Consider the following 24,742-nt stretch of genomic DNA (forward strand, 5'->3'; position numbering starts at 1 on the left):
ATTGATTAAACTAGCAAATTGAATAACGTAAAGGGGTTAATATCCACTAGCAAATCAGAAAAAAATCGATTTTAAAGTAATTTTTTTGTAAATAAGCTTTTTTTTCAATTAATAAATAAGAAATTAAAATTTCCTGAATTTCATGTATTTTAATAATTGGTTGATTAAAAATTTTTGATTTCCTTGTTTGCGTAGCCGAACTCCACGAGGCCTTCCGAAAAAAGTTATCTGACGATTTCTTCTTAATTCTTCTGCTTAAAGCATCTGATGTCCAAATTAATTTATTATTATTCTAGCTGAATTCAGGTAATGGTCGAGGAGCTAGTCAAAATTTTGATTTTTGATAAATTAATTTTTGTGAAATAAATTACACTTCAGAGTGGCTTAAAAAATCAAAAATATTATTCCTTCATTGATTACCTGACAAATATATTTAAGATGGAGCCAATTACACTAAATCAAAAAATTCTTACAAATACGTTCATATCTCCAGAACAATTTTTCGGGTCAATTTCAAATTTTCAAAATCAAAAAATCGGTTTTTTTTAATTCACTAGTTTATATAACCCCATAATCCAAAAATTTTCGGGCGAAAAATTGTTAATTAATAAAAAAGATTCTAAAGAAATTGGATTATATTGATATAAAAATTAATTATTAATAAAAAGTTTTATTTATCAAAAAAAAAAATAACAAAATAGAAAAAAATTATTATTTATTAAAATTTTTAATCAATATAAAATAAATAAATTATTATTGTATATAATTATTTGAGTAGAAAAAAGTGAATGAGTGAGTGAGAAAAAAGTTAGTAATTGATTTATATTAAGTCCAAGAAGTGAAAAAAGTGTAGTGCAGTATTTCAATTTATTTTTAATGTTAGATCAAAAATTTTTGTTCCAGAAGCATCACAAAAGAGTGTTTTTAGAGTAATTAAAATATTACACACTTATCAAAAGCAGAAATAAAAGGAGTATAAATGAAAATTTGTTACGAGTAAGTAATTTTTATATACAAATAATATATTGTACAGCTATTATGAAAAAAGGAAAACATAATTTACATGAAAAGATATATTCTCTCCTTATTAAATTAATTATTAAAATAAAAAATAATATTTTTTACAAAAAAAAAAATATTTTAATTGACAGAAAAACAATTTCTCTTGATTTAAATGTTTATATTTTTATATATATATAAAATATTGAACTTGTATCATAAGTCGTTGAACCCGCAATACCTGCTCTAATAGGGCCAAGTTCATTGTGAACACTTTCACATGCAACCAATTAAAGTTCCCTGCCAAATTATGCCAATAACTTATTTTCTTTATCGAATATTTTAATGCTTTCATCTTCTTTATACTTTCCTTACTTATTTACATTCCACATGTAATATCATGCACCATATTGACGGCAACTCCACAACATGTTTTAGCCAATTTCCAGCTTCACCTCATAACCGCTATTTTATCACTTACCGAAAATCTTTTCAAAGAAATTACAACCAAAATTAATTTACGACAAGCTTAATGATGCATTTTCGACCTTTAGTATGAAATCTCAATTAAAATTCTCCGCCAGCGGGCAAAAGCTGCCTCCTTCAGCCTCACTGCACGTCAGTCAATATTTGTGCGACACTGACGCCAGGCAGTCAAGCGGCCGGCGTAACGTGCAGTCCGTAAGCTCGATGCGTTGCAACAAGCAAGCAAATATCAAAAGGAAAACTAATTAAAGTATCGGCACACGTTTTCGATGCCGCGTTTTATTACTTTAGTGGTTGTTATTATTGTTGTTGCATTGGACCTGTGCCTCGTGCCGCCTTTGCTTTTGTTGTTTCGTAGTTGCAGGCGTAACGCAGTTTACGTTTTTAATCGGCAACAAAAAAAATTTCAAACGCTACAAAAAGCTCTCTTCCACTACTTCAGCTACGCACGTTGGGGAGCAACAGCTGCACAGACGAAACTGTGGACGTAAAGTCAGCTATAAAAATATAAATGCTGCTTGTTTTTGTTACTCATGGGCGCTCAAATACTATACTTATATGTAGGTTTGTATGGGCTTGCCTCTTTGTCGGTCCGTGTACGCCTGCCACGATAACTGGTAATCAAGTGCAGCCAAAATACCGCCAATAACACCAGCAGCAACATCAGCACGAACAACAACATTTGCCAGCGCATGTTCGACCGCCTGCCATGAACGCCAATTATCGGCTACATGAGCAACTCAATCGACGAGTTAAATACAGGTTACGCGCCTAACATGCCCACTCAACCTGTGCACCCGTATATCCTTTAGCGCGACGCAATGCTGTGCTGTTTCACTGCATCCCCTCCCTCAAGCGTTACGCTCTGTCCAAAGGCTGCTTGGTGGCGGCTCACGTTAGTTAGAGATTTCATTGCAATCGCTTGCCATCGATGCATATTTCGACTGTGGCCACAATGTGTGGGTAGTACTATGAGAGCCTACCGTGTATATGCCCTCGGCTAGTGGCAGCCGTAGCAGATTTGGAGAAAATTACAACGAGAGATTGCCATACATTCGCGCAAGCCTCCACCGTCGCCGCCACCAACATGTGCAACGTCAAGACAGCAACAACAAGAAAAATAACACGTAAAGTAAATACTAGAGAAGAGCAGTAGCTGCGACACAGCAACGTCGAAGAATCGCCGAACATTTAATAGGGGCTGAGGCGAACGTTCATACCCCCGATAGATAAGACCGCTGCCAAACACACATGCGCCCCATACAAACAGACGGTTTTCATACATTTGGCCATGCAACAATTGAGCAATTTTCATTAAGTCGATGATAGTAATATGCGATGCGGTTATGTGCTGGTGTGGCGTGTTTGCGCGCGGTGTGCTGTGGGCGGCATTGCAAGTGAAATGCCATTTATACGCCAGTTTGCGCCAGTTGATGGCGAATTTTGTGATTTTGTGCAACAAATGTGATTTTAATCTTATTGCTTATGCATGCTTTGACTCGAAATTAAGCAATTAGCAAGCGTGGTTGGTAGAAAAATTATGGTTATGTTGTAAGTGTTGTTAAGACTCGTAAAATGAAGTTATTATCTCTTAACCATATAGTCATCAAAAGTTGTGAATTTCATCGTGAAGTTGTTTAGTTAAACTCTTACGAATTGGCATGCTTTTAGAAATTATTTTGGATCTTTAATGTTAAAAATAAATGAATTATTAATTGAAGTTAACTTAAGACAAGAAAAACCCTTTTTATAATTGAAAAGAAAGCCAGCTTTAAGCTTTATGGCTGCCATAATGGAGTATGCATCAGTAATGTATTTAACTCGGGCTAACACAATTTATAATGTAAGGTGCATATTGCCTGTAGCTGCAGCAGCGCATTAGAGATGTCAGCGACAAAAGTTTTATATTATAAGGTGTTGACATTTTCACGTATTTTAATACAAATCTTTATTATCAGCTTCAAAATAGACTCCTGAGCCAATACAAGTATACCAACTCTTTATTGAATTACCCAAACACTTGCTATAAGGCTCGGCAGGGATGGCCCTCAGTGTCTTCATCGTATTTTGGTTTTTCGGTTTTGGCTCATTTTTGGAGTGCCATTCGCTATATTATTAGACCATTTCGATGTCATATTCAGTAATGATGCATTTTATGAATGTTAGGTCCTCTACTACGTTGTCAAGCATCTCTTTTGCGACCTCTACTCAACGTCGTTTGCAAAAGTCTCAGGTGTTTTGGCATTGTCTAGGATGGTCACACTTCATAATATCCAATTTATCAAGCAAAATGTGTTGAATCAATTAATAAGAGATGTTGAGGTTCTCTGATATCTCTTTAATGCCAACACGACGATTTTTAAGCACTGTTACTTTAACTTTTTCGATGTTATCGACATTAACAGAGGTGTCTGAACAACTCGCTTCAGGCAAGTTCTCAACCTTTAGTGACGACCTTTAGTGAATGCTGTTAGTGATGGCTATACCTTTTAAAATCGTTTTATGAATACAATATTTAAACTTAGTTTAATGTCGATATTTTAGGATACACCTCGTGTGAGAACCTAAAACAACTAATTTTTGGGAATTAAAAAATATATACTGTATCAATTGTTTGAAAATTTGTAGGCTATATATACATATACAAGTATATATACATATAATATTTAAAACGCAGAGTAAACATTTTTTAAAAAAAGGTCCTCCACTGCTGCAGTGATTCTGGCCTCCTCCGTTTATGAAATCTAAAACCTGAATACTGGACTAAGAAATTTTGTCCGAAAAAAAAATTGAATTTTACCCAAAGAGTTAGTCGTTTTTGGCTTCAAAAAATTCAAAAATTTTTGTTTCGAAAAACGCGTTAAATATTGTATAAGCTGGTAGAGCTGATTGAACTGAGCAGCTACAATGAAAAAAATTTAGTAACTCAAAAAATATTGGAAACATTAATTTAAAAATTTAATATATAAAAAATAAATAAATATATTTTTCAAAACTTCACTTGGTGTACTCCTTAAATTTATATTCGACGACTGTGATTAAAAAAGATTACAAGTTCACAGGATAGGCCAGGTCAGGATAGGTGTGAAGTTTATCTAGGTACCTCATTTTGCCTCTTAAAATCTCTTAAAAATGCCACTTTCGGTAGTTTCAACAAAGGTTTCATAAACGATTATTTAAACGATACGATCGTTAGTATTAGCAAGTTGGCTGATACCACACCCCATGCCAGGCTCAATCACATGCAATATTAATTTATTCAAATAAGAAACTTTCTAACAACCTAGTATATAAACTACCATTTTCGAGGAGAAAAGATTTATTAATTACTAACAATTGACGGTTTAAGGCGCAAAGATCTGCCCTACATTAAAACTACTATGATTTTTATAAACAAAAACTACTTAGTGTTTTTTATTTTAATATTAGAATACACAGTGTTCAACTTAAATTACTTAAAATCTAACAAAAAATATTATTAAATGTATACTTATTTAAAATTACATAATTATAACTTTACACGTTTCAAAAAATAATAATAATACATCACACATTACCAGTGTATACTGGGTATACCCCATAACTTTCTACTCCTGCTACGCCTTACAACATTTATTGCAAAAAATACTCGCATATGCAGACCAGCTCAAACCTATTGGTTACACTCTCGTTTGTTGGCGCTGGCGCAACTCAACTTCATCGCCTTCGAACGCCCTATTCTCCATGCCGTTTGCTAACGTTTGCGCCTGCGCCACAACCGCTGCACGCGCTTCAGTATCCCGTTGCACACATTCAGCCGCATGCTCGGCCTGTTCGAGATTTTCATGTATCACATTCGTTACGATGCCGTTAAGTTGGCCCTTCGCCTCGCTCGCCAACGCTATCGCTTCAATCGCATTAATATTACCATTCGCGTCTTTGGCGTCCAGACAATCTGCTTTGGTGACGCCAGTTTCACTATCGACAGTTTGTGCAATCGCTTTGCGCCGTTGTTTGCATTGGAAGTTGTACATCCAGCTGTGGGTAGATTTGACATTCATAAATATTACTTATACAGTTTAGTTAGCTAATTCGAGACTTACAGGAAAATAAACACTGCGGGTGCAGTAAGCGCGCCACCTAACAAATAGAAAGCGCCGGGTAATACTTTCAATGTGGCCGCATACAAAGTGGTGTACATGGGTGCGAAAACCATAGGCATCAGCGCTTCGGCAACGCCGAACAACGAGTTCACTTTGCCCAATTCGTCTTTGCACACCAGCTTGGTGGCAATCGAACGCATAGCTATGAAGGCAGTACCGTTAAATATCTCCACAATCGCACCAACATACATATGCCAAGGTACGGTAGCAAAAGCGTAGACGAAACCCGATAGAATTTTTGACATACTCGAAATGACGCCGACCAACGCATCATCGATCTTCAATTTGTGCGAAAGAATGCCAACACAGAAAAGTACGCCTAAACGAAAGTAAGAGTATGAAAAATTTGAATAACAAACTTAATTATAACCTCGAAATACGTACCAATTAGTCCCGTAATCATCGCATAGGTAGAAAATACGCTGAACTCCACCTCACTCCAGTTGAAACGGAAACGTGTAAAAAGATATGTCACAGCCATTTCACCTGTTTAGTAGTAACAGAGAAGCATTAATAACCACTTTACGCCTTTAAGCATGAAAAATTGTCTCACCATGCATTGGTCCAATCACAACCATCACAACAACCATTAACATAATAACACGCTGACGACGCTGATTTTCGCCTCGCTTAAAAGCCACCCGGAAGGTCTCAACCACATGATCCTTATCGAAGAAATCGGCTAATAAACTCTTTCGCTCTCCCTTCGGCACGCTCTTCTCTGGTTTGGCACGTGGTTCAGCCAAGAAGAATAAACCATATAGGAACGAGAACAAATAGAGACTTGCAGAGATAGAGAAAACACCATAGAAACCAATTTGTCTGGAAATCAAAGTTGTCATTAAATATTCAAGTCGTAAATTAATAAGTTTCTAGATAAGATAGTTTCAGTCGAATTAGTGGTTTCATCAAATTTTTAATATTTTGCTTGAGCTTTCACTCTATGTCAGGACTTTAAAAGTATTGGACGCATGTTGTCCATTGAGTTTTAGAATCAGATCTTATAAAGTCCTTTATTAGAATATTTACTCACTTCAGCAACACTCCGCTGAACGCCATACCGATTGGTACGCCCACCGAGAAGCATACATTCAATATGCCAATACGTAGCGTACGCTCCTCTTCCGTAGTAATATCTGCTATATAACTAAAGACACCCATTAGCATTGTAAACCAACCGCCACTCAGCGATGGAAATATGGCCTCCGTCAAAGCAGCCACCTCCATCGGCGTACGTTCAAAATAAACACAAAGTATGAGACCTACAGTGCCCAGAAATTCGCCAATAATTGGTATGAGAATACAAGGTTTTCGCCGATGATGCCGATCGCTCCACGAGCCCCAAAACAGAATGAGCAGACAGGGAAATATCGATTGTATCACAGTTTTCCAGGCGGCCATGCGTGCGACCATCTGTTGCACGGTCTCCTCCTCGCTGCAAATATGTTAATAAAATAGTTGAGAAGCATGTACAGCAAATTATTATTAAAATGATTTTACTTACAGCGTATAATTGGCCGTATCTCTTCGTGTGAGCGCATCACAAACCACCTCGCCATAGTCCATGTTTACGCGGCACGCCTTTTCCAAATTCAAATTTTGCGTCGCCAAACCCGACAGCACACTGGGCATAATGTATGCGGCTAGGATCGGCTCTACGGTGATATTATTGATGACCTTTTGTAGTTTCTCACGCCAAGTTAGATTCGGTTTCTGCGGCGGCTTTTCACTGGCTTCTACGCGTTTCGCTGTGATAGGCGTTATAGTGGCAATGGCCATATTCGTAGCCGCCGGATTGGCGGTGGTTGTGTCGGCCGCACTGTGACCCATTTTGATAGGGGTTAGCTGGAACGAAATGATGTTTTTGTTAATATAAAGTCTTATATGATCAATTTTAAAAATGCTGATAATGATCTATCTATCTATGTATCTGAAATATTCCTTCTACAGTCCTATTGCAATCGGAAAATTATTGATTTACAGCTCAAAGATGAAATACAATATGTTGTAGTTGTACAGCAAAAAAGTGATCTGTCTATTTTTGACTAGTACGATATTTGCCCCTCCAAATTTTGACTAAGTGCTATAAAAAAAGCTACAATTTTTCGACTTTCAATAAACCTAGATGTTTTGTACAGTTATTGTACTGACTTAATTTTCGAATGGAAATGGAAGGAAAGAAACGAAATCGGGGTAGCTTTTCCATTACTACCCCAACTAAAATTTTATTTACAGCGTCAGTTTCAGATCTAAGTATTTGTTTCCAACTAAGTAATACTGGAATAAACCCAACATTTGTGAACATTAATTAGTCGGAAACTACAAGTATGCTTTTAGGAAAGAGTTATAGAGTAGCGCCACCTATCGACTACTCTATAAGTAGAATTCCGGTTCCATTACAAAATATTTGGTTAGATACCCCTCAAAGCAGAGTTTAATAAGAACTTCTCTGATGGCAAAAACACTAGCAAATTTTTATATTTGCAAAAATTTAATATTGCTTCTCGAGTAGTGAACGCTACCAATCGGATTTCTATAACATATAGCTGTCATACAAACTCAACGATCCAAGTCAAGTCTTTGTATGGAAAACTTGTTTATTTGACAAGATATCTTCACGAAATTTGAAATGGATTATTATCCAATGCAATGGTATAATCTCGGTCCAAGTTTTTTTAGATCGGACCTTTATAGAATATAGTTGCATACAAACTGACCGATCAAAATCAAATTCTTGTATGGAATAAGTTTTATCTGTGAATGATATTATAGCTTCGATGCCACTGAAGGTACAGATTTTCATATTTTTGCTACTTGTCGGAGCCGTTACTCAGAACCATATCGTGCTTATTAGTAAACAAGATGAAATTTTAAATGAACAAATAGAAAGTTAAAAATCATATGCTTAACTATTGACCCTTTTTAATGTAGGTACACATGCACATGCTCATCATATCTGAAATCTTACTGAAACTGTCGGTCATTGCTTAAAGGTCAATAACTTTTGCTCATTTGACTAGCGAACTAAGTGATTCACCTCTGAGTTACATAAAGTTGCAATTACTTAAAAGCATTGACAACATGCGTCAACCAATGCTTGTAGCACTTTTGCACCTGCTGCAGCAGTGACACGAACTAGAAAGTCTGAACACTGACACACAGACACACAATATGTATATATTTATTTATATTTGATAATATCAACATTTTACTCTTTTATAAATGGCAAAGCAACAAATTATTAATAAATAAGTTATTTTAAGACAGACACATCTATAAATACTCGCCGGCAAGACCTATGTACATACATATATTATATGTATGTATATCATCAGATAAAATTTGACTCGAACATTTTTTAACAGCGCGCGCAAACCGTACCGGCGATAACAAAGATTTGTATTAAAATACGTAAAAATATTGTTATTTTGTCAGTACGGTTCTAATTTGATTAGATGGTATATACTTTGGATTGATTATGACGTCGGTGAAAGGCACATATGCATAAGTAAATAGCGACTAATAAGCTTATGATAATCCAAGTTTGCATGAAATTTAAATATAGAAATAGGAAGGTGCTTACTACTTGTTGTTGCGTAGGTGTGTATGTGTTACGAAATTAAATATAAGAAACTACAACAATATACAAGTATCTTCAGCGAGTCGATCCGATCCGCCTTTGTTGTGTTTTCATTGTCGCTCACATCTTCTCTTTTCACAAAATTTCGAGATGGCTTTATTGCTATAGTTGTTATGTTTGTTGTTGCTTTTCTAGTAATACTTGTTTACTTATTGTTGTTATTACTATTGTTGCACGGCATTGTTACCGGCAACAACTGATTATAGCGCGTTGTTCTATTTCATATATGTTTACATACATAAAATCATACATATAAGCCCATACACATGCACATATATCTAACTCGAAACATATGTATTTATACCGACACAGCTCTTCTTCATCGTATGTGCATGTGTAGAAGCGATTAACAAAACAAATAGACGCGAATAATTGATAAATAAGATTAAGGTGATGCCCCAACACACCCACAATTTCTTTGACTCTCAAACATAAATACATACATATGTACACTCTTGCTTATTTACTTATGTTTACATACAAACATCTATATTTATTTATGTTTATATGTATGCATCCATATGTTTGCATCATCTATTATCTGGCGTTGACATAAATCACTTAAATTGCTTTTTGTCTATTTTGCGTGGCCATCGACGCCGACGCCAACGCCGGCGGCAACGCCAACGCTTAAGCCCAAGCTTAAAGATTTCAGCGTTAGTAACTTAAAACCTCTGCAAAGCTTTGTGCGTTGAATTTGTTTTATTTTTTCTTCTGTTTTATATTATTTATTTATTTTTTGCTTTATTTTTTTTTTCTATTTATTATTATTATTTTTTTTACTTCTGCTTTTGCTTTTGCTTTTATGTTACGCAAAGTGTGTATAATTGTGTTTTAGTTGCTTGTTTTTCTTATTTTCTTTGCAAATTGCTGGAGTAATTTCCAATGTAAATTTTTATTGTCAGTGTTAGTAATAAACCGGTGACAGCTGATCTTTGCGTTTGTATTTCATTAAAGGTAAATTTTTCGAATTCTACAATAGCGTAAGTTGTAAGTTTTTCCTTGCTTTTTTTAATTGCTGTAAAACGAGGTATTTAAATGAAACACTTTAAGTAATCTATTATGACATAAGAAAAATATGGGCAATTATTGGCTAGAATGCTAAATTGGAAACAGAAAAATTTGTAGCAATTATATCAAACTCAGTACGCTTTTAAATTTTATTTTTTTCTAAACTCGGTTAGCTAATAATATGGTGGAATGCAGTGTTATTTAGTAATTAAACCGATATTTGATTTACTGTTTTTTCAGCAACCAGAACCAAAAATTAGATTATATTATGTGTAGTAAAAATAAATCCATTATTTTTCCAATAGATGCCGTTATTTATCTGTATCTTGCGTCGTATAAGTTCGATCGGGTTCGGCTAGATGGTGTTTAAAAGAATATATTAGACTTCAAAGTTATTTGTCGTTAATTTTTTTACTTAGAAATTGGTTGGATTTAGACAAAAATCTCCGCTGGATGTGACTAGAACGTTGACTTAGTTTGCACCGAAACTATAATACCCTTCACAGATGCATTTCTTATAGCATAAAAGGGTTTAAAAAGATCTTAATATTAGTTTTGATTGCTCAGTTTTAAAGGCAGCTATATGCTATAATGATCCGATCTAAACAATATGTTTGAAGATTAGCTTCGAAAAATAATCTATTCCAAATTTCGTGAGGATATCTTATCAAATAAAAAAGTTTTCCATGCAAAGACTTGATTTTGATCGATCAGTTTGTATGGCAGCTATATCCTATAGTGGTCCTATAACGGCGATTCCGACAAATGCGCGGCTTCTTGGGTAGAAAAGGCCGTTTGCAATACTTCAGATCGATATTTCAAAAACTGAAGGACTTGTTACTACAAATAGACCCGAATAAACGGAGATGGCTACATTAACCCAGCTTGTCCGTCTGGCCTTTATAGGGTCTTTGACATTTCCTCCTGGGTGATTCAAACTTCTTGGTAAACTTATTATAAACTGTTCAAGGTATAATAAAATTTATAGCCCCGTGTGGTTCATCTTCGAAATAGATAGATTTTAGATGGCGCTGGAGTTAACTTAATGGAGCATTCAGATATGACCCCTTATTCTTGAACGGTGCTTTGAAATTTCTGCTGCTAAAATAATAATTCCTTCTTTTAAGCTCCTAAATCGAACCATTATTTTTACAAAATATTCAAGCTCTGTTGTTTAGCTTTAAAAATCTGAAAGATCCCATATTAAATGTGGAATAAGAAAGCTAGATCTCCATGAATTTGCGAAATCGTAATTTTGACTCAAACACAGTTATCAAAGCACATTCTAGTCTTTTTCCTATTCCTGTATGTTGATGAAGGCAACTTTTAATCGCAAGAGCTAACAACAAACATTTACTTGTCTTTATAATTTATAGTGCTTGTAAATCGATAAACAATCGTGTCAACGTGTGTGTGTGTAAACAGATGTTTTGGAGAAAATAAATTTTTTTTAAAGAAAAAAAGATAAGAAAATCACAAAACAGCCACCGTGGAGGTAAATATTTACACAGTTTGTAATAATCAAAATATTAAAATAGGTAACAAAGTATAAAAGAAAAATTTTTACAATATATGAAATCTTAAAATAACACTAAAGTCTGCGGCTAGTTCGCCTCGCAAGTGTGTTGAACTTTTTCATGAATATATACATACATATGTACGATTATATGTACAAGTATAAATTTTATTATTTCAGACTTGGAGTTCATTGATATATAATCCACTTATATGTTTACCTATATATAAACACATACAATATTAATATAATACTAACTAGTATTTCAGCCTAAGCTTTGCTACTCTCAAGCACACTCACATACAAAATATGTTCTTTCGTGTGAAAATGCATTTTCAATCGTGCGTGACAGACATGCGTGCAAATATTTTGTTGATATATTTTTCATAAATTGTTTCAACATTTTTTTGTACTGAATTACAAAGTACAAAACGAAATTCAAAAAAAAAAAACACGCAATTTTTCAGGTAACGCAATTATGTGTAACCCAGCTGAGCTTAGCTGATTGCACGATCGGCTAAACGCATTGTTCTTTTTGAAACTGAAGTGAAAAGTTCATATGTATATACCTATATGTTGTTGGAAAGCCTGCACAGTACAGTGGGCTGAAAAATGAATTTATGACTTAATACTTTAATGAACCTTAACACTATAGAAAGTGAGCTTGCAATTCTATTAATCGTTTCGGAAGACCGGTTGAGTAAAAGTTACCTCTCATTTTTAACTCTATATCAAAGAAAGTCGATGCTAATTTATCGGCAAGTGGTAAAAATTCAAATTATTATTATTCGCGAGGAATTTGTTATTATAATTCATAAAAATTAAGTTTTAACTCATAACATTTTAAAAATGTCACCCCACGATTGACTCTTATAAAAGCCTCTATCGATTCGTCAGTTTAATATGAAAAGTTTTGCTGTGTTAAAGGTTTTCTCTCTTATTAGAAGAATTTACAGCAAAAAATCATTAAGCTCAGTTCAAAACTATGGTTTTTTAATATTTTTTTAAGTGGTATAATTATTATGCCATCTCATTATTTTTATACCAGTTGATTGTACCATTTGCCACTTTCCATTATTTAGCTTATCGAAGACAGTTCATATTTATGACTTTCTCTCATTGCATTGTCAGAAAGATGTACAAAAAATGTTACATAAAAACATGTAATAATATTTTCCGAGTAGTTGACATTTTAATTATCTTCCGGAAATTTAAAAGTCAACAAGAAAATACTTAGCTTACACAGGTTCAAAAAATCAGCTTTAAATAACAGTAGTGTACAGTAAAATTATTTTTTTTTTACCTTATATAAAAAAAGCTGTGATGATAATGCGGTTATAGTTTGCCTTGAAATGTTTATCAATTTCAAAACTACAACTGTAGGTTAAACATTTATAATGAAGAAGCGATTACTGCTGTCATTAAATTTTTCTGGCATTCCAAGTACTTAGATTTCTTTCAACACACTTGTTTAAAAATAAAAAGTTTTGCAAGCCTAAAATTTAAATGTTGCCTACATTTAGGGCAACTATATTTTAAAAATATTATGTTATGCATACTTTTGAGCGGATTAGTTATTTAAAAACAATTTATAGATAAATTAAATTAATTTTTTTCTGAAATTCGCACTGGCTAGCACCAGAGAATGTTAATAATTTATTTTATTATTCGCAAGGAACATTTTCTGCTAGCACATTTAAAATAATTATAATAAACAAATATATATTGTCTACTTTTAGGCTAGGTTACACTTCTTAAACTACTAATCCATAGAAAATATATTTTCTTGTCATTATTAATAGTCAAATCATAATTAATAGCATATTTAAATCTAATCTTCTGTGTGAGCTACCACCACACAACTTATCGGTGAGCTCGAGCATTTCAAATGACAAGGTCAGCTAAATTAAATACCTAGTACATAAATAATTAATTTCATACGCCCACTTGTAGCTTTTACGGCTGCTTTTTTTTTTGATATACATGCGCTCAATTAAAGCCACTGATGAGTACTTACATAAAGATCAAAGCTAATCTACAACTTAAGCCACATTTAGTCCGAATTTGATATAGGTATATACACATATGTATATATGGTATATGTAAGTTTTAATGTTAAAAATTTTTTGGATATTTGGGTTAGTAGTGGTGTATATAGCAATTAATTTTGGTAGCTTATATTATATAATTTCACTTTATAGACTATAGTTTTGACTCAATTGTACAGTTGTTCGCAAATCGTGTGTTGACGAGAAAAACCCTGTAAGTGCGATTTGCCTAAAATTAATATCAGAAAAAATATTCTCTCAAACTTTAAATAACAATTGCACTTTTTCTCATAATAAAAAGGAAAACAAAGTCAAAATATTATTAAAACCTTTGAATTAATAAATAAAAACATTTTTAAAAATATGTTCAATAATAAATACTCGAATAATATAATATTTATTTACTCTGGTTCATCTAATTTGTATTCATAAATTTGCATGTATGAATAACTCAAATAAATTAATATTTTATCAAGTAAAAGTTTCTTGCGATGCTTCATTTACAAGTATTATCTTTTGCGTTCATATGTACTCGTAGATACTAAATTTACCGTTTGATATCACTCACAAATATAAGTACATAATTTAGTGCTTACATATTCAGGTGTGCGTGTTCAGAAAGTGCGCATACATTCGTGTCTCTATGTCAGTTCAATAAACGTCTAATTGTCAGCACACGATGTACTCATGTACCCATGCCTACATACAACTATTTCTTTGTTTATATGTAAGCCTGGTCGAATTTATAGTAAATATTAGCACGTTCAATTTACATTCCAATAAGTAAATCGTAAGCTATTGAAAAAAGTTTCGTATAAATTGTCAGAAATGAAAATTCATAATACGATTCTCAACTTGTGAGGAAGCGACATTTGTTCGGCAAGTGAAAAAAGCAGGAAATTAAAAAAAAACAAAAAAGTAACTACAAACATTTGTTACTTCCATTGCGAAGTGGATGGGTTTTGAAGTTTTTTGAACTCACGTCGTTTGGTTTCAACTATTTGGGCAATACTTTTCATTTGTACTGTTTAGTTTAATAATTGTTGTAAACTGATTTTATATTTCGTAAGCTTTTGAAGAATATATTACCGAAGTGAAAGCCTCGAGATCCTTAGCCAAGTTGAGCATCAAACAATTTTGTGGGACTCTATTTTAGTCAAAAATATATTACCACATTCTTTATTAATTTATATTTCAGTTTCGAAGGCCTCTAGCAAATACTACGTAGGTGAGGGTTTTATAAAGATCACAGGTTTGTTTTAGTATAAATATACTTTTTTTGCAACGTAGTCATTCTCGTTATCATATTCAGTATATATGGTATCTAGAGATCCCTTTCTTAATAGCTTTATACCATGGCGCCGAAATGTAGGCAATATTTTTATTTATTTCTTTTTTTGTATACAAAATTATATTATCCGCACTATGCTATGGTAGTTCAGCGGACTGGAGTAAATTAAAATGTTTTTTATTAGATTGGAATTTGTGACTCGTACCAAAATAATGAATATTTCACCAAAATCAAGCTGAATAAAGGTTGTCAAAGCACATTCCCTCCCACATTTTTAATCAAACATCGAAGAAACGTCATAACTCAGCCTTATTATTTACCACATTTTCAAAAAAATTAAATGTAAACCAAACTGTAGGATATTTCTGGAAAATTGGACAGTTGATATTCCTCTATAAATTGGAATGGAGCTTAGTTTCAGATACTAAATTACATCTATCTAAAGCAAGTTTGTACGAATGTAACATATTATCCATAACTAGAAAAGGTCTTAAAGTATGAAAAAAAATTTCTTTCAGTCTTTAATACATTCAGAGTGTCGTCAGTAATATTAAAGAAAATTATTAATTTAAGAAATAACACAAAAAACTTTAATCACTTCCAATTACTCACACTCTCGGAAAAACTTTATATAAATGCCAACACATAAACACACACTCTTACATACACAATGTAAGACACATGCTACAATTAAAGCGCGTTTTGTCGCTTGTACAATTACGGTATATTCGTCACCAAATTAATTGTCACTAAGTGCAGTACGTAAATTAAAAATCTCCAACAAAGACTAACTCACCGGGATATATATAAAAACTCACACACATGCTTACATATATACACTCACACACCCATACATAGGAGCACATCTAAATTTGTCATACCTAATAGAATTCGCAGTTGAATAATAAGCATCGCTCGAATGCTTGAAATAAATGCTATGTACTTCATAAAGAGCCAGAGAAGGAACTAAAATTGTTGTAATTTGCGAAAAAGCGAAAATTTCTGTAAAAAAAAGAAGCAAAATAAATTTCTACGAGTAGTAGTTAAAAATGATTGAAATAAAAGCTGGTGTGTTCGTATATAGAATTCTAGCGGCGGCGAAATTTAAGGACAATACTAAATACGCAAATGTTTCATTCTAAAAAAAAACACAGCAGCTGGCGCGTGCAACAAATTCCGCTATGTCACGGAGCGTTTGAACAATACATACCCTCGATAATGGGTCTAATTTTTGTGCTGACTTAGGTAATTTTGCTACAAAAGTAGCAAATTTAGTTAAGCTTAACCGGAAGATGACACTTTCACCGATGAGTAATCAATGCGCAGGTATAAGCGATTTGAATAATTTTGCACAAAGTGGCGTTACTTCATCGAAAAAGCACACACATCACTCTTTAATTTATGACACCTAATTACGATTGAAAAAGTTTATTAAAAGACCTTTGTGAAAAGAAGAGAGTAGCTTCACAGATATTCCCCAGGCTTGGGAAGAAAAACGGCAACAAAGAAGATACCTGCTGAGCTCAGAGTGCACAGAACGATCTTTAATGGTTTACCCAGATAAACCTTGTTCGTTAGGCCCTTTAAGAGGCCTTCTAAAATCGTATTTGTGATTTAACAAACATTTGGAAAATATTTACTTCGATGCCCTACAGCAATATTTTTCTTCGCCTAATATCGAAAGTAATGTCATATATTTTCGTCATATTTATTCATTGTTACGGGAAGAAAGTATTCAATCAATGAGATGAGATATGAGATACGATAAGAATTGATGATGAGGAAATTATCTGTTGCCTTGACAGTTGGGTCTAGGTATCATCTCTTTGGTGAGAATGCTTTCTGCTGTTATGGAAAGGTGATGAGCAATCTTCACAAAAGTTGTTGACTCTTGACAGACCTAAGAGTAATAATATTGAAAAGGCAGTAAATCATATAAGCTTAGCTTTACAAGTTAATCAATGGTCCGAACTAGCTTTAAGCCAATTAGGCCTGGTAATTTAAAAACACGCATATTTTTATGAGTTTTTTTTTCTTTTTTAAGGAACATTTTATTTAACAAATACAAAAAGTATGCATTTACAGTAACTCATACACTTTAATAATCAGCGTTTAATTTTTAAAAAATACCTTGTTCCCGTAGCTTATACCGAAAAGAACCTCCCAAAAATGGAGTCTGGCGGTGAGGAAGAATTTCTGCTTAAAATTATATAAAATCCAAGAATCCAAAAAAAAAATTCTTGCTAGAGATGAATACAGGTAATGAGCAAAGGGCATATCAAAACAAACTAGTACCATCAAAATTTTGATTTTTGACAAAATGACGGCTTCCTAAAATAAAAATCGATTTATTTGAAAAAATTTAAATAGAGTGGCTTAAAAAACCGAAACTATTAGGAAAAACCTTATTTCTTCGATAATTAGCCGACAAATATATTTAAGAAACAGCGTTCGAGAAAAACAATATTAAACTTTTGATAGCCGATTGCACTAAGCAAAAAAAATTAAATTGATTTCTTACAAAGTCGCTCATAGCTCCGAAACTACTAGCCACATCAACCTCAATTTTTCGGAGAATATTCTCAAATATATGTATTTTCGATATATATGCAAAAGAAATAATCGATAAAAGGATATAATCGCTTGCTGGACGTTAAAGAGAAAATGCAGTGCTTTGTTTTCAAATTATATAGAAGCTAGTAAAAATTATTACTATCAAAAAACTTTATCTTAGTTTAAACAAGATTAAATAACAACTTTTAATAAACTGAAATATAAAAAAACCACAAGCTTGAAAAATTAAATGTTCAATGAAGTAATAGCTTACCAAATTAAATGCGAATTAGTAACACTTCAAGGTTTCGACCAATAAATATTACACAAAATTAGTCGTCTTCAATTTGCGACTGCTCTGCTCACTACGTTTGAGCTTGGCTCTCTTTACAAACAAAAATTTATGTGTGAAAGCATTTGCTATTGTTATACATATATTCAATAGAAGAGAAAAAGAGAGATGCTGGTAGCTCATTAAGATGGTAAAAAAAATGTTACTATTAAATCTCTAATCGATTATACCAGTCAATTATACCAGTTTTTTGTTCGATTTGTTACTTTGCAAGGTCTGGCAAATTGATAGCAGCTATTATAGATTCATGATTAAATATGTATATGTATATAGAAATATCTGTTAATTTAATATTGTACACACGACTTCAACAAGTTAGTTTTTCTTATATTGTTTTTTTATGGTAATTTTATCGCCTTGAACTTTTTAGCACCCCAAAAAACAAACATACTTGTAAGTGTAGTCAAACAGCTGTAAATAAACATATGCAACGCCACTCGTTTCTACATACCCACATACTTATAATATATATATATATATATATATATATATGTGTATACAACACACACACATTATTCACTCATATATAACATAGATACGCACAACGGTTAAACCAAAAACTATCCTTCACGGTTAAATCTAAAAATAACAAAAAATATTTAGGCTTTAACAGCCAACCGCGAATGCTTTCAGGTCTGCGTTTGTGTGTGTGTAGTTCTGGTGTGCAGCTTACAGCGTGCATGCTTACGTTTACATGCAACATGCGATCGTTTATGGAAAATCATAAACAATTAGTGAGTTATGAGCCGTTAAAGGTTAGCTTTTAGGCATCAAAATTGAAAAGTGCTGCTCTTTTGGTTTTTAATTTTTTATTTCAATATTTTTTTTGCTTTTTTTTCTTTACACTCCCGATGTGTTGTTTACACGAGTGATAAAAGGTGTACATGTGCATTTGTTTATTTATATTACAAGTATATATGCATAACTTAAGTGCAATGACTTTTGTTGTTTTTTCACAGCGCACGGTTGCATACGTAAAGATAAAAATTGCAACAGTGTTGAACAACATGTTCTTAAATAAAAAAAAACATATTTTTTTTCGTCTTTATTTATTTTGAATTTTTGTTTTATTTGCGAAAATGTTTCCTTTTAATATTTAGTTTTGAAATGCATGTTATTTTTTTTTTTTTATTCTTCGTTTTAGTTTTTCAGTTAAATTTTTTTATAATTTTTTATACATATATTATATATGATATTTCAGTTAGTTTTCTTTGAACTCATTCTTAATCAATTTTTTATTAAATTTTATTATATTTTATTGTTTTTCATTTGTTTCTTTATAAAGTATTACTACATATGTATAAATGATCAGCATGACGAGCTGAGTCAATTTAGCCGTGGTCATATGTCTGTCAGTCCGTCAGTATATACGCAAACTAGTCTCTCAGATTTTTAGATATCGATCTGAAATTTGGCACACGAGGTTTTCTCTCCAATAAGCTGCTCATTTTTTGGAACCGCCCATATCGGAACACTATAGGATATAGCTTCCATACAAACTGATCGACCAAAATCAAGTTCTTGTATGGAAAACCTTTTCATTTGGCGAAACTTCTTCACGATATTTGGCACGGATTATTGTCCAACGATCGCTATAATCTCCGAATAACATTTATAACATACTAACCGATCTGTCGAAATCGAGATCTTCATAAAAGTTCTTTTTAATTAATGAGTAACTTGAAATCAAAATTAAGGTTGTTTTTGTATGAAAAACTAACGAAGCGTTTTCCATCAAATTCAAATCGTTAGCAAGTTATTTTTTCACATTTATTTATACATAGTTGCTATAATAAATTCACCTGTGAAGGGTATTAAAGCTACGGTGCCGTCGAAGTTATAGATTTTTCTTGTTTTATTTTATTTTCATTATAATTTTTTTAATTTAATTTATTTCATGTATTTTTTAATATTTTTTTACGTTACTTAATTTCAATTATTTAATTTTATTTTATTTTATTTAATTTATTTTAATTTTTAATTTAGTTTATTTTAATTTTATTTCATTAATTTTATTTTATTTTAATTTATTTTTAAGTTACTTAATTTTATTTATTTTATTTATTTTTCATTTATTTTATTTTACTTACTTATTTTTTTGTGTATACAAAGCTCTTTCCCAGCTTCACATTTCAATATCTACAAATTATTTTGAAGAAAACATTCAACAGGTGGCTGCGCACTAAGCTGTTTACAGTTTTCCCTTTAGTTTCCTTCTCAGCGAGATCACAACAAACCATTTTTTATGCAATCTTCCAATACTACGCATTCAAAAGCACACATATGGTACATACTCACATATAAAATTACACATACACAGAAACGTGCAAGCATATTGGTGAATTAGCGCAAATTATTTTTAAGTAGCCAACAACAACTACAGCACAACACAATTCTGACGCTGCAACTAAGCGCTTTACAATGCCCGCTTACAGCATTAGCAACAACAACAATACACAACATACAGAGCTTCAGCTAAAAGAAAAAAGGAGAAAAAGCAAAAACGAAAACGAAAAAAAAACCAAACACACACCAACTAGCAAATAAAATCCGATTAAAGATTTTATTATAGTACAATAGAATTTCAAATTTCCAAGCGCACATCAAATAAGCGTATAAGCAACAACAAAAAATGCAGTGATATAAAATAAATTGTTGTATTTAGAATTAGGCTTTGTTGCTGTAGCGAATGATTTAGTTTAATTTCAGCTAATTGCTGCTGGCATTTCAAATACTTAGTTAAAAATTGTGAGCTAATAAAAAACGGATTACCTTTTATGGTGGACAGCAGGAAACTCACACAATTCGCAAACACGGCAACGCTGGCGAAAAACTGGCAAAATGTTTGCACTCAAAATTAAATAGTTGCACGGATTTAGTAGTCTTATGTTATTAGCGGTGTTTAATCGTAACTGTAAATGCAAATGTTTGTGTAATAATTGTCCTTAAGCGGCAAATAAAAGTTTATTGTTTTTTTTTGTTGTAAATTTACCGCAATAATTGTGATCTCTAGTTTTCATAGTTGTAGAAAACTGTTCATATTCTGATTGTATTTTTTTTTGGTTAATTTTATTGTACTAAAACATGTTTCTGGAAAATAAGTTTATTTATGAAATATGCTATTACTTGTTGTTGTCTCGTATTTTTTTATTTATTTTTGTATTTGTTAAATTTTTCAAAAGTATTTTGTGTATTTCTCTTGATTTATTTTTCGTACAACATAAATATATTTTTATCAAAAAGTTATATATATGATATGGATATGCTCACAATTAAATAAAAAATATGGTTTATTTTATTTTTAACTCAATTTTGATAATTTTTAATATTAACACAAAAAATGTTTAGTCAAAATTTTAAAATAAAAAATATTAAAAATTTTCAACTTTTTAACTAAGTTTATACTTTTTCACTATTTTTGACTATTTTATGTAAATATAACAATAGTATTTACTATTTCATTAAATTCTGAAATATTTTTTTTTATCAAAATTAATTCTCTTTATGCAGGTATATTTTCTTTTTCAAGTTGACTGTACGTAAAGCAAATTTCTTATAAATAGTTGCGAAATAACAAAAAAAATCTGTTAATTAAATTTTTATTGAAAAGAGTTCGAAAAATATTTAATTTATTTAAATAAAATTAATCTACTATTATACTTTTTATTAATATCTCGAATTTTTCTTTAATTATCTCGAATAATAAATTTAAATGAAAAAAATTTCAAATTCTTTTTTTTTTTTGGTATTTGTTTTTATTTTTTTTTTTTTACGTTTTTATTTAAAATATTTTGAGTCTGGGATTTTTGCATATACTTTTTTATTTAGACGATATAGATTATTAAATTAATTATATTTTTATTTTATTTTTTATTTTGAATTTTTATTTTATTATTTTGAATTTTTATATACTGTATTTTATAATTTTTTTTTAGTTTTGAAAACTTTTTATTATTATTTTGAATAACTTAATTATTAATATTTTTAAAATTGTTTTTTATCTAATATTTTAGTTATTATTAATTTTAAAAAAATTATTTTTATTTACCTGCCTTAAATGCCTGAAAATACTTGATGTTTTCATCATTTTATTTTTTATATTATTATACTTATTAAACTAATTTTAAACATTTTAACTAGTTATGCGATAAAATAAGTAATTAGTTATTCGAGTCATAGATTTTTTTGAAATTTGAAAAATTTATTTATTATATTATTAATTTAATTAACTTTAAAAATTTAGTTTTTATTTACCAATGTTTTGGCAACATTTCTTACATAAAAATACTTAGAATTTTTAAAATTTTATATTTGATAATATTTTAGTTATGTAATTAATTTAAAAAATTTTATTTTTATTTATTAATGTTTTGGAATTTCTAGCCTGAAAACACTTGGAATTTTGATCATTTTACTTTTTGTATTATTATAATTATTCAATTAATTTAAATAATTTTAATTAGTTATTTAGTAATTAAAATATTTCTTTTTTAATTTACATTTGCTATATACTTTGTTTTATTATAGATTTTTTAGGGTTTTAAAAACTTTATTTTTTAAATTATTTGAATTAATTTTGTTATTTGTAATTTATTTTAATTATTCAATTAAGTTAATTTAATTTACGGATATTGATATCATCGATTTTTAAAGGTGACGAAATGTAAGACTTAATGTCCTACACCAAGGTTTAATTTGATAACTTTAATTCATTAATTTAAATAATTTTAAACCTTAAATTTTTATTTACTAATATTTTGCCAACATTTTGAGATTTGAAGGTTCAATTTATTTCTCAATAAGTTTTTATCTTTTTCGAAAAATATCGCATCTTTTTTTATTAAAAAATTATGGGTTTTTGTTTAATTAATAATTTAATATATTTTATTTTTAGTTTTGGTTTACTTAGTAGAGGGGAATTTTCTCTTTATAAATTGATTGATTTCAATAAAAAATTAATTTAATTTCAAAATAAGTGCTGTATTTTTGTTTAAGTAAAAAAGCAATTTATTTTCAAGATATATTTTTGAAAACTGCTTAGAATCCACTACAACCAGTAATAACATTCTAACTTAAAAAGTTCTACAACACTCATACGCTCCTGTGTCCCGCCAACCGACAGGAGAGCACTCATACGCAGGCGCGTACCAGTTTAAACCGTAAACGTTAATTTCCGCACAAATATGCAACACTTTTCACATGCCCCACATAGTTTGCAAATATGTAAGCGTTTCAATACTGTTTTCTAATTAATTATACGCGAAAAAATTTTTTGAATGCTTTTTCGGCCTACACAAGCGGCACCAAATGCAACTGCGTATGCAACGAAAGAGCTCAAAAACAATTTCTAGTTATTTCACCTTCAATTCGCAGACAATTTATTCGCCTTTACTTTGATTGCTTTCATTTACTACAGTTACTTTGCCACTTATACGCATGTTATTCGACTTTTCGCTTATTTGGATATTTTAGAAATTTGTCGTTGGTGCTCTCACCTAACGTTCGTTACCACTGCGCACCACACTGTGCTACTAGTTTGCCTTATTTTTTTTCGTTTGTTAATGTTTACTTATGCCAACTTTTTTTTTTGGAATTACTTTTGTTTTTTTGCAACTTTTTGAAAATTCAATCTCACTACTTCTTCACATTCGGCAGCGTATTTCGAAAGTAACGAACCAGCGGCGGCGACTTGAGCGCAGCGACTGAAATTTGAATTTTGCGTTTCGAGTTGATGAAGTCGCGCGCGCACACACGCTAAGTCGCCTCGCGTCGCGTCTCGACGCTTTGAGGCGAATCAAGCCCAACGAAGCCAAAGCTAAACCAAGTTCAACGGCAACGGTGACAGCAACGGTGCCGCAGCACACACATACGCACCACACATATACATAGTTACATATGTATATATATATATATGCATTACATAGTATATATGTTTGTGTAGTTGTAGGCACATTGTTGTCTAGCGCTCAAACAAAAAAGCAACAAATAGTACGTGTATAAGCGGTAAATATGTCTGTATGTTAATATGTCAACGGCTCTGTCGTCGCTGGCTAGGTAAACGAAGCGCTGCGCAGAAAAACAAAATGAAAAAAAAATAAATAAAAATTTTAAAGAGAGTGAAGTACACGAAGAAGCGCATATTTTTTACAAATTTACATATAGCAATACCTACATATAATATATATGTTACTGCATATACTCACATATTGTCTTCTATATAGTAGTAAGTGCCTACCGAGTAAGTGACCGATTGCCCAATACACCGATTGTCTGCTAGTCTGTTTGGCTCGTCTTTCCGCCGCTCATTGTAGGTGAGTGACTGCGCCGCGCTGCCGTCTCCACTTGCACGCCACACACTAAGTAGACTTACTAACCAAAAGAATAAATAAAACCGAAAAAGTCACAAATAAAAACACAACAAACTCAACCAAAAACAACAACGAAAGATAACAACAAGCGTGCATTTAAGCTTCGAAGCTGCACTTTACTTGGCGTCGAAGGCTTTCAATTGTTTGTCGCCGCATTAAATCTTTTAATTCTTATAGTACATAGCAGTTATGATTTTATTGCCTGGTTGCATTTGTTATTTATAGACTTATCCGCTGTATGCTATCTGATTGTTGTTGGTTGATCTTCTGCATTCCGCATTTTGCTAGCCATTATTTATAGCATCGTACTTACGAGCTGCTGACGGTTAAGCTGCT

The 24,742-nt window shown here is 31.7% G+C and overlaps 1 protein-coding gene across 8 annotated transcripts; it reads right to left on the reverse strand.

Annotated features, from left to right (window-relative positions):
• Positions 1–4,869: 4,869 nt before the first annotated feature.
• On the reverse strand, positions 4,870–23,757 carry LOC106614426 (probable peptidoglycan muropeptide transporter SLC46). Of its 8 annotated transcripts, none has more exons than XM_070109564.1 (9): positions 23,534–23,756; positions 21,031–21,128; positions 20,811–20,950; positions 7,132–7,472; positions 6,661–7,062; positions 6,181–6,449; positions 6,012–6,113; positions 5,568–5,946; positions 4,870–5,502 (listed from the first exon to the last, which is right to left on the reverse strand). In XM_070109564.1, exons 4-9 carry the CDS (start codon positions 7,455–7,457, stop codon positions 5,145–5,147), a joined length of 1,836 nt encoding a protein of 611 aa, XP_069965665.1. In that variant the 5' UTR covers positions 7,458–7,472; positions 20,811–20,950; positions 21,031–21,128; positions 23,534–23,756; the 3' UTR covers positions 4,870–5,144. The 8 variants fall into 8 exon arrangements, with proteins under 8 accessions (XP_069965665.1, XP_014085649.2, XP_069965666.1 ...); XM_014230174.3 differs by having other exon boundaries at positions 23,399–23,756; XM_070109565.1 differs by lacking the exon at positions 21,031–21,128.
• Positions 23,758–24,742: the final 985 nt, after the last annotated feature.

The sequence above is a fragment of the Bactrocera oleae genome, chromosome 5 (assembly GCF_042242935.1).
Source record: "Bactrocera oleae isolate idBacOlea1 chromosome 5, idBacOlea1, whole genome shotgun sequence".
Lineage (NCBI taxonomy): Eukaryota > Metazoa > Arthropoda > Insecta > Diptera > Tephritidae > Bactrocera > Bactrocera oleae.